The sequence below is a fragment of the Eurytemora carolleeae genome, unplaced genomic scaffold (genome assembly GCF_000591075.1).
Source record: "Eurytemora carolleeae unplaced genomic scaffold, Eaff_2.0 scaffold2576, whole genome shotgun sequence".
Taxonomy (NCBI): Eukaryota; Metazoa; Arthropoda; class Copepoda; order Calanoida; family Temoridae; genus Eurytemora; species Eurytemora carolleeae.
Genome location: NW_019398463.1, coordinates 1 through 11584, shown reverse-complemented (window position 1 = coordinate 11584; position 11584 = coordinate 1). Strand labels below are relative to the sequence as shown.

Genomic DNA, 11584 nt, shown 5'->3' with positions numbered 1-11584 from the left:
CATATGGCGCCAAAGTAATAAATCTTGAGGGAGATAATGGCCCCCTGCCGTGAAGTAAACCGACACCCATCCGTTTTGAGGAGAGACGGATTCAGGGTCTTTTCGGTCTAAAAACGACTCTTTTATTAGTCCTAAACCAGAGTCGGGCCGGCGCCCGTTTTTGGGGTCGTGCGGGTCGTTTTCAGACTCTAAAACAGGGTCGTTTGTTCTATGCGGGTAACACCGTATTCCATAAATAATATATTATACCGTATTCCATAAATAATATATAATACCGTATTCCATAAATAATATATAACACCGTATTCCATAAAAAAATATATAAAATATTCCATAAATGATATAAAATACCATATTCCATAAATAATATATAATACCGTATTCCATAAATAATATAAAATACCTTATTAGATAAATAATATATAATACCGTATTCTATAAATAATATAAAATACCGTATTCCATAAATAATATATAATACCGTATTTCATAAATAATATAAAATACCGTATTCCATAAATAATATAAGATACCGTATTCCATAAATAATAAATAATACCGTATTCCATAAATAATATAAAATACCGTATTTCATAAATAATATAAAATACCATACTCCATAAATAATATAAAATACCGTATTCCAATGCCCATTTTCTCTCTAGATGTATTACAGGAGGCATGCTAGGTCTAGGCCACCGAATAATATCTTTTAACCCCTAAAAAAAAAAATATATTTTTCCAAAAATAAAGTGCACAATAATAATCCTACGTTTCTAATAGTACAGGGTACACTGTTCCCTGTACAAGGGTACACTGTTCCCTGTACAGTGTACATTGTGCAGAGTACAGTGAACATTGTACAGAGTATAGTGTACATTGTACATTGTACATAGTTCATTGTTTATAGTGCCACTGTAAACTATGTGTACGGTAATGACACTTTAATACTAAATAAACTTAATATTGTTTCAAAACAATTTTCTTTACCTGACCTTTGTACATTGTACAGTTTTCAAATACTTCAACAAACCAGTCCTATGTATTTTCCTATATCCAATGTATTTTTTTAAAACTCTACTGTACCTCTCCTATGTCCACTGTACTGTCTGTGTCCACTGTACAGGTTTTAAAAATGGTTCTGTACCTGTCATTTGTGTACTGTAGGTTTTATACACTGTCCAGTACACTGAATAGTTTGTCAACAAAACTTGTCTTTTGTACAATTGGTACAATTTTTTCAACTCAAATGTACCTGTCCTATGTGAACTAATCAGTTGTTAAACGCTGTACTGCATACCTGTCAGTGACCTAAATACAAACAGTTTCTAAATACTGTACCATATACCTGTCATAAGTAGACTGTACATGTTTTAAACACTGTACTTTACCTGTCCCACCTACATTGTACATTGTACTGTACCTGTCCTATCTACATTGTCATTGTACAATGTACATTGTACTTTACCTGTCCTATCTACATTGTACATTGTACTGTACCTGTCCTATATTGTAGTTTACCTGTCCTATGTACATGGCTAACATCCAAACAAGCATGACTCTCCTCCCAACAGCTCCATCTAATAATAAAAGAATATTAATAAACTCATACATAAGTTTATTAGATTTAGATTTATTCCATAAAGGGCCATTTATTTCCTTATTCACTTTTTAACTCAAACTTATGCCCCTGATTATTTCAAAAACGATCGTATTTTCCAAAGTTTGTAGGACAAAATTGTTTATTCAGTAAAAAACTATCGTTTTAATAAAGTTTGTTCCGAAAATTCGTTTGTTCAGTAAACAACGATATTTCTTTTAATCTTTTGGAAAAATCGTTCGTTTAGTAAAAAACGTTCGCTTTTTCAAGTTCGTTCGAACAACTTTAAATTGTTCTTTTTTCAATAGTTTTCAAAAACTAAGCCCATTTCTGTAACTGATTGACTTGAGCAAAAAAATCTCTGATTAAATCGAACCTTAAACCCCTGATTAACTCAAACCTAACTAACACCCTAAGTAACTTAAACCCTGACTATTTTAAACCTTAAACCTATGATTAATAATAAACCCCTAATTAAATGAAACCTGTAGCACCCAAAACCCAATAATTAAATGGAACTCAAGCCCCTGTTTATCTGGAACCCAAAACCCAATAAATTATTGGAACCCAAATTCCAATAATTAACTGGAAGCGAAAACCCAATAATTAACTGGAATCAAAAACCCTTAATAAACTGGAACCCAAAATCCCCGAATAACTCAAACCTATATTCCAGAACCAGAAAGCAAAGAAAAGGGCGTAGAATGTTTCGTCTCCAAGCTGACTACCCAGCAAGAACACAAGGTGCCAAATTTCACTTCCAATCTATAAAGAAAACAAAAATGTACAAAAATGTTATCTGAAATCTTAAGGTAGAAATATGAACTATTGCAGAGAAATTAAAAGACAAGAGAAAAGAAAATGGTTTTGAAAAAAAATCTAATATTTTTAGTAAAAAAAGAACTTTGGTAAAATTTAAAAAAGAAAAAGTATTAAATATGAAAAAAGGGTTTTAAAAGAAAATAAGTTTTTTTTGGGAGAATTTAATAGATTTGTAACATTTTCCATTGGTTCACTTTATTCACTTTCCGCCAATGACAACGCTTGACATCTAAAATAAATGAAAGAATTTTCAGATTTAGCTGTCAACAAGGAAATGTAGCTGGCCTGGTAATTAGAGATTTACTGGTGTAAATAGTAACTACCTTGTAGTATACAATACTAGCTTCCTCACTTTCAGCTTCAGAGGAGTACCCGGAGGAACACACACTGGCATCTTCGTCCTTCAATAAATCAATCAATAAATCAACCAATCAATCAATCAATCACTAAAGTTTGACACAAAGAAAATAAAATTTTACACATTTCACATTAAAAATCGCTTTTATTCTTGTAGTGCCCGCTATATAAACAACATTCAAGTTGGGTTGATCAGAAATTTTTAGCATCAAATCTACTGCTTTGCTTTATTTTGCATAAGTTGCTTGGCAATTATTGATACAAAACTTCTGCTATCTAATAAGCATCCATGCGGGTAAAAAAAAACACAAAAAACAAACAAACAAACAAACAAACATGTTAAAGAAGAATAAATATAATATAAGGAATACATTAAAAAAGTTATTTTCATTTATTACTTTATCTTACACTTTTTACTTGTTTAGGTGTCTGTATGTCTGTATGCAATCAACTATTAAATTCGACAAAACTGCAATAGGATATCGTCACAACGCTATTATCACATGATCCTATATCCTTTACCAGTTTTTACCTGGAATTGATCTTTTTTGACTGCACGAACCCGTAGATCATATCTGTGCTCGTCTATTAAAGAACACTATATTATCTCAAATAGAAATAAAATAACATTTTTTCCCTTTCATTACGATTATTTTTTATTATATTACCCTCAACATATTCTGGAAGAATTTCAGGTGATGTTTTAATTTTGACTTTGTCCGGTAGAGGCGTTGGCATCAATTTCGACTCCAGAGCTACCCAGGTTGGACCTCTTGTAACTTCTTTAACCTAGAGTACACTGTACAGTCCAATAAGACTTTTGGAAATATTGAATCAATCACTTTAAGGTTAAAGTACAGTGCTCCGTGTTATAAAAAAGATATTTAAAAAAACTATTCTACCTGCCTTTTTATCTTTTTTATTAAAGTTTTTTTATAAAAAAATAATAATAAAATATTTTGCGTATTTTTCTGAAGTCATTGGTGGATTTCAAAATATTAAAAATGGAAAGNACGCTGATGTAAACTTACTTTGATTTCTTTCTTAATAGATGACATTCGTGTAAGTAATTATATGAAATCATTATAAAAATTGTTCTTATCAATGTTATATTGTTGCTATAATACTTCAATCTATTTCAGTTAAACATCCAAACTCTTCTACCAAGTTTAACATCATCTGAATAAAGAATTAAAGAAAACACAGTTTATATATGGAGAGTAGTTTGAAACCGGTCATTCCAAGGGAAATCAATACATTGACTATAATTGAAATGTTTGAAAGTACCTTTTGAACTCCAAAGTATTGTTGAAATCTCCAAACTAAGACAGGATCTTGAAGTATTTCGATCCAACTACGATCTCCATGATTTCGATTTGTCATCTGAAATATAAACAAGATATTATTAGTGTGGGTAAATATAAATTGTGATAAAAAATTACCATGATTCTAAACTTTTTTATCGCTTAAAAAGTCTAATTGGGCCCGTAGCTGTAGCTGTAGCTGTAGCTGTAGCTGTAGCTGTAGCTGTAGCTGTAGCTGTAGCTGTAGCTGTAGCTGTAGCTGTAGCTGTAGCTGTAAGGTTTGCATGTTAATGCCAGGTGATAGAAAGGTTTGAAAGAAAGTGCATAGAGGACATCGTCAAATGTTGGTATTTTTAATTAGAAAAATTTAGCATGGAACACAGGATTAAAACATTTTTTGTACACTTTTCTAAATTTTTACACAAAATGCATAATTACATCTGTTCCATTTTAAGAAGAATAATTGAGTATAGCACATGGTGTAAATTCCTATTAAGCAGACTTTCAATTGTGTCACTATCTCACTTGTACTATTTAGCAGACCTAGACATGTACATTTTAGAATTATGAAAGCATTTGTCTCAGTTTTCAAGTTGTATTCGGCATAATTATTATCATCAGGGTCCTAGATATACATTATACATACATTATTCTGCAGTACATTGTACAAAATCAAAACTGGTTCAAGATTTACTATTTGTAAATTTTGTTCTCTTAAATGATGATGAACACCTCAGCACAGAAATAATCAAACCCTGACTAAAATTAATCTTATCTCTTGTCAGATAACAAGAAACAATTTAGATCAATTTATGTTATCAAAAAACGTGCAATTTGTTTTCAACAAGACTAAAAATACTACATTAACTTTTCGTAAAGAAAAGAGAAAAACGAAATTCATGAAGGAATAAAAAAGCATTTCCATAAAAATATTTCTTTAATTGGTTTAAAAACTTTTTTGAACAGAGAGATTAAAAAGGTAAAACTGTAATTTCTTTATAAAATCAATATAATAAATCCACTAAATTATGATATTGCGAATTATCATTACAGAAACTGTTCATGTGCAATTGTGCATTTAGAAACTTATTTAACTACAACGTTTACTCACGGCAAGTTTTTAAAAATTCTTTTATAATTTAATAATGTGGGGAAAGTGTCAGACTATTGAAAAAAGGCCGAAATACAGAAGCCCAGCCATTATCTCACGCCCGGGCTGATTCTCATGTCACACCGGCCATTGAAGCCGGTGTGACGAGTGTGACATGAGAATCAGGTGACACAGTTTTGTAAATATTTAATTTTTCCCCGTATCCATCTTTTAGTGGTTTTATTTGTTTATCTTGTTTGCTCAGCTGATAATGATTAAGCGCTCAGGTGTCTTGATGCAATTTCGTGCATCTAGTTTATACAGGATTTACTTACAGGGATTGTTTTTAAGTGACCTTACATTTACGGTGCAATTATAAATCGGAAAATGTTACTTATTAAATGGAGGGTCACTTAAATTACGTCGTCAGTCACATTAGGAATAATTAGGGTGAAAAGTGAACCAAAGGAAGAGTTGAGGAAAAAATTGATTCCGATGAGAAGTGAACCAAAGGAAGAGTTGAGGAAAACATTAATTCCGATGAAAAGTGAACCAAAGGAAGAGTTGAGGAAAAAATTGATTCCGATGAGAAGTGAACCAAAGGAAGAGTTGAGGAAACAATTGATTGCGGTGAAAAGTGAACCAAAGAAAGAGTTGAGGAAAATTGAATACGGTGAAAAGTGAACCAAAGGAAGAGTTGATGAAAAAATTGAGTACGGTGAAAAGTGAACCAAAGGAAGAGTTGAGGAAAAAATTGAGTACGGTGAAAAGTGAACCAAAGGAAAAGTTAAGGAAAAAATTGACAACCATTACTTAGAATAGAATTGAAGAAGCCGCAGATTGCCACCATGTCCCTAATTTTTTTTGAAGGGGGGGGGGTCAGATTCCGCGGAACGAACCAAAAACATTGACAAATCGCTGCAACAGTTCCTTAATTTAAACAAGAGATATTACAATTACAAGCAACGATTTTGATTGTATTATTGAGAACATGTTGATAAGTAGGAGCGTTCGCGGTGGGTGGGGTAATAGTCTTCTTGCCCCCCCCCCCATCCCAGGGGGCCTGCCCCACTGAGATTTTTGGGAAAAGGTTAAAATGAGTTGTGGTGAGTAAAAATTGATCTTGCCCCGATCTAAACAAGGATGTTTCCCTAAAATATTGTTCAAAATTTTTCTTGGTGCACCATTTATTTTTAACTTCATTATTTTTCTTTCATCTAAAATAACCCCCATCTACTCTTGTTCTTAACTACAGTTATTGGGTCCGTCCTAGAGATCGATTTTTGGACCCCCCCTCCTCACTCCCCCCCTCCTATAAATTTTGTATATTTACTTTTTATTATTGAGGGTTAGGTTAGTTTAAGACAATTTCTGGGCCGAGCGCTGAGGCTAGGATGGGCTAGGGGCCCGAGCGCTTCGGCTAGGGGGCCGAGCGCCGCGGCTAGGACAGGCTAGGGGGCCGGCGCTGCGGCCACATGATCAATTTTACAAAATGTTCAAAATTAATAGGAGGGGAGAGGGGAGGGGGTAGAGGGGATCCAAAAATCGTTCTCTAGGAAATTGCCCAGTTATTTGATAAACAATTTAAGGCTTATTTATAGCTTTGAACATTATGTGTTTGTCAAGTCTTTCCGTAACCCTACGAAATAAATTTGGCGATAAACATTAAACAATAGAGAGTTTTGTTTAATAAGCTCAGCTTAATCTAAGTAAAAATAAATGCACATTTTACAAAGTATTGAAAATACCAAATTGGAGAGATAAGAATTTCAACAAATTCATAAAGTACACATCACCGCTGTTTCTATTTTTGTAAAACTAAATCTGCATTGTGCATTAAATCTTGACAAAACCGGAATTGAGTTTAATCCACCTTCAGATGATTTCAGCGACTGCTTGCTTGCTACTACTAAGTACAGAGAGTACAGAACAGGTTGCAGAAATTCGGCCACAGTGACCCCGTCTCACAAACCGCCCCATCGAGAATCTAACATAACTTTAATACAGGACTAATCTAAGAATGGGACAATTCAAAGACGAATGTATAAAATGATGAAAGTCAATCATTGAGTTTCTGTTAGACTTACATCCATAATATATAATAAAATAATAATAATAATAATAATAATAATAATAATAATAATAATAATCATAATAATAATAATATTACGTTAATATTGAATATCCAAAAACATGATTAATTAAGATATTCTCTATAAAACTGTTTTGCTAAGATTTGGATTTGTAAAAACAGATTTTGTGGTAAAGACTCAATTCCTTTCACTATTAAAGATAACATTATATGTTTAAGAGTTAAAGAATTAGTTTAAATAAATATTTAGATTTTGATTTTTTGATTCAATGTTTTTACTGACAGTTTTTAGCCTATTTATTTTTAAGCATGCCTAATATATTCATTAAATAGTTATCTTATTAAAAGACCTTCCTGCCCAACTATACCATCTAATAAAATGATTTTAGTCTTTAACTTTAGAAAAACATACATTTTAGTTTATGCCGCGGGTAAGGGCATACAAATTAACATTATTGTCTTTATGCTTTTTGTACATTTTTTTAATTGTCTAAAATGTAAAAACTTGTATTTGTAAACGGAACTTTGTCTAGATCTATATCTATCTATCTATCCTTGTTTAAGCCAGGCAGTCGGCCCAGGATTAGTGAGCTAGAAGGTAATCTGCCCAGACTGACCGTCTAGCTGCACCAGGAATTAAATTCCGTTAAAACTATATAGACTGTTCAAGTTTTTAGCGTTAAACAAGTTATATTACTATCATAAAATTAGGGTTTTGACAAAATGACTATAATTTTTGCGCTGAATTTGCGCATTTTCAGCGCAAAATCTTTTTTTGTGAACTTTTGCGCATGAAGACCATGAATACGTATTATTAAAAACAGATTATTAAAAACAAATATTATGATTGGTTACTTTTAGTAACAAAAACTTCAAATTAAGGGACAAAATTAATAAAATAGAATTTCGAGACCGAGAAACTTGGTTTTCATTAAAATCATATTAAACTGACTGTAAGCTTAGTTTTAAGTGACCTTCATAGAAAAGATGGCAACAACACCCGCAACACCCGATTAACAACGGTACACAAAAAAAGCATTGTCTAATCATGTATAAATTAGATATTATGATTTTTATAATTATGAGAACTAATTATTTTCAATCGGGGTTTCTCTCCAAAATTTATTCACGTATTTCTACTACATCAAAACATATATAGGAATGATCAGAGTTAAACCTAGAAAAACGAGAATATCTTCTTCATTTTTAATCAGATGAAGGTTTTAAGGGTATTGTTGTGAATCGAGCATTGTCATGTTTGCAAAGGGGGGTTACTTGAAATAACGCTTACAGTCCCTTTAATCTAAAAAAGGTTTTACTATTAAAAGAATAAAAGCTTTTGACGGAAGTATGAACAAATTGATTGTTCTTAGATTTCCTCTTAGATTGTTCCTTCTTAAAGGAACTATAAAGTTTTTGAAACAAACTCTGATTTTGTATCCCTATATCTTTCAACCCTGATGAAGGAGACTTGTGATATTTCAAATTATGAATTCTGTATTTTAATGTCAAAGTATATATTATATATATATATATGTATGGAAATATATATAGAACAGAACATTTGAGTGTGTGGCATGAACCCAGCTTCTTTATCTCCAGAGGTGTTAACGAACAATGATAAAAACCTAAATTTACAGGGTGATAATGATTTTTCATTTCGAAATTTTAAGATTTAAAAAAATCACCATCGGTTGCAAGCCAGCATAGATATATCTAGATGAGGCCAGAGAATTGCAAATTGCAAACTTATCATAAGGGTTATATCAACCTTGTACATTGCGCCTGTAAGCTGATGCACAAAATGAATATTTAACATTATAAATGCATTTTCATAACAATTTTCTCTAAAACTTCATAAAAAACTATTGATGGCGATTTTTTTTCTTCTAAAAGATTTTTACCTTTTGGCACTATATTTTTCTAGAACGGGACAGCACCGCACAGACGAACAAGAAAATATCTAATTTTTCTCCTTTTAGAATTTGAAAAATTTGGAAATCGTTTATGGCACTTCATATAATTCATGCTCTCAGCTATAAAATAAAATAAAGAAATCCTAATTCTAATAAAAATTTTAAAATGCGCTATGTATTTATATATACAAAATGAATATATATGCAAAATGAATATATATGCAAAATGAATATATTTGCAAAATGAATATATATGCAAAATGAATATATATGCAAAATGAATATATATGCAAAATAAATATATATGCAAGATGAATATATATGCAAAATGAATATATATGCAAAATGAAGATATATGCAAAAAACTTCGTTACTGTTTTCCGTTAAAAAATGTAACAAAAACATTTCTAACATTTTAAAAATTTTTTAAAAGTAAAATCAATTTGAAATTTAGTATTTCAAGATCGTACTCCAGGATCGATGTATATATTTTTTTTAACTTCTGAAAAATTACAGTTGAATATTTAACGAAATTCACTAATGCTTCATATGAAAATATTTTGCTTAACTTTAATGACTTCACAACAACGAAAATATTTTAAGCTCCGTCGGAGGAGGACAAAGGGAATTGCGGGCTGAAAATTTGGTTTGGCTGTCTCCGACAGGAGATTCAAGTTGAAGACGACATTTTATAGAGGTTTTAAATTAATGGTTGACAAACATGTAGAGTCGTATCCGGTTTGATATTCACTAAAGAATTATTGAGTAACATGTGGCCGAATTTAAAGAATTTGAGCGGCGGTTTAAATTTAAGCCGCGGCTTAAATATGGTTGGTTCCACTTAAAATTGTATCAAATGTTTCAAGATTTAAGCCGGCGCTGAATTTAAACCGGGTTTTGGCGGATTTTGGCGGATTTAAACCGCTGCTCAAATTCTTTAAATTCCATCTCTGGATTTCTAAATTGAGTTGTATCTTGTAACACAGATACCTAAGGATACATGAAGGTTATACTTGGATTGGTACTGATCTAAAAGTATTTGTTGGAGTATAGGGCAGTTCCCACATAGATAGATAAATTTGTGTCAAGACGATGTTAATATCATTATGTTGTTAAGTTCTCGAATATGACCCTGAATGCTAATGACTTTTTAAACTAAGTCAATTTATTTTTTAACAGTCTGTAGATATTTCTAAAGTTTTTATTTTTTTATTTTTTTTCTCAATTGCTAAATTAATAAAATGTCAAATCTGTGAAATGTAAAAGTAACAAATGTCAAATGTTTATTAAAGGGACTGTAAGCCTAATTTCATTTGACCCTGCAGGGAAAGATGCCTCCTTAAAAGATAGGTTTGTCTCATCAAGTATGAATTATATATTCACATGTCAAACTTCAAATATCTACCAAATGTCGCAAAATTCATAAAAATTATTTTCTCATTATGTACAATTTGTGATTTTTAAAACAGGAAATTAAAAATGTTAGACATTTTTTTTTCTTTTTTTTTCGAGATGTTTCTAAATGCATGAGATTGTATATGTATATATACCAACTAGGCAAATTGTTTGACCAGAGTAAACTTTTTGCAAGCTTTAAACATTTTGCAATTCTAATTAATTTTAGGAAGAGATAAAGGATAAGAAAGTAGCAAAACACTGACATATTTTACAACAAAGTAGAAAATATCTCAAGTTTATAATGAACTAGCTTGGCAACCTGGCTTTGCCTGGAAACCAACATTTTTTCTACAAAAGTTAACTCACTCAACTTAGAAATTTTAAACCATGAGCTAAGAATATTTGTTTGATTCTGTCGAGATTCCAAATCAAAATATGAGGCAAATCGGTCAAAGGGTTCCTGATAGGACATCCACCCAGACAGGCAAACTACCATTCACTACCTTATAATATGCTGCCTTGGGGACCCAGCTTTACCATGTAAGAGTCCAACCCACTAAACAACTATAATTTCTAACAAAGCTCCGATACAATTTAATGTTAAATATTTGTAATAATTTAAAATTTCAGAGATAATGCATCCTATGACAGGAATACAGCCGTGGATGTCGATAAGTCCCCTAAAAAACTTTAATTTTTAATTCTGATTTTTTTGCAACCTGATGGTGTAAGCTTTCGATATTACAAACGTTTACTATATTTGAGCTGGCAGAATTAACAGTTTAAAATATCAAAAGTCTATAATATATCAGGTTGAAAAGATTAGAAAATGATGAGAGTAGATGCAGTATTTATAGATCTTAGAACTGTATTATTCTTTACTGTAATTACAACCCTAGGCATTTAATATTACTGAGAGGTTTAAATATATATATATACATATATGTTAAATTTAATATTTAATATTCCCGAGAGCTTAAATATATAGATATGTTAAATTTAATA

At 31.3% G+C, this 11584-nt stretch overlaps 1 protein-coding gene and 1 long non-coding RNA gene across 3 annotated transcripts; one reads left to right on the top strand and one right to left on the bottom strand.

Annotated features, from left to right (window-relative positions):
* Positions 1 to 633: 633 nt before the first annotated feature.
* LOC111717403 (uncharacterized) lies at positions 634 to 4182 on the bottom strand. 2 transcript variants are annotated; one of them, XM_023492902.1, is made up of 8 exons: positions 4067 to 4182; positions 3448 to 3568; positions 3312 to 3364; positions 2746 to 2823; positions 2266 to 2365; positions 1522 to 1580; positions 1256 to 1311; positions 634 to 719 (listed from the first exon to the last, which is right to left on the bottom strand). In XM_023492902.1, exons 1-7 carry the CDS (start codon positions 4160 to 4162, stop codon positions 1270 to 1272), a joined length of 549 nt encoding a protein of 182 aa, XP_023348670.1. In that variant the 5' UTR covers positions 4163 to 4182; the 3' UTR covers positions 634 to 719; positions 1256 to 1269. The 2 variants fall into 2 exon arrangements, with proteins under 2 accessions (XP_023348670.1, XP_023348671.1); XM_023492903.1 differs by having other exon boundaries at positions 1301 to 1311; positions 4067 to 4181.
* LOC111717405 (uncharacterized) lies at positions 3793 to 4037 on the top strand. The gene is made up of 2 exons (XR_002768776.1): positions 3793 to 3841; positions 3922 to 4037. It is a non-coding gene; the product is annotated as an uncharacterized LOC111717405 (long non-coding RNA).
* Positions 4183 to 11584: the final 7402 nt, after the last annotated feature.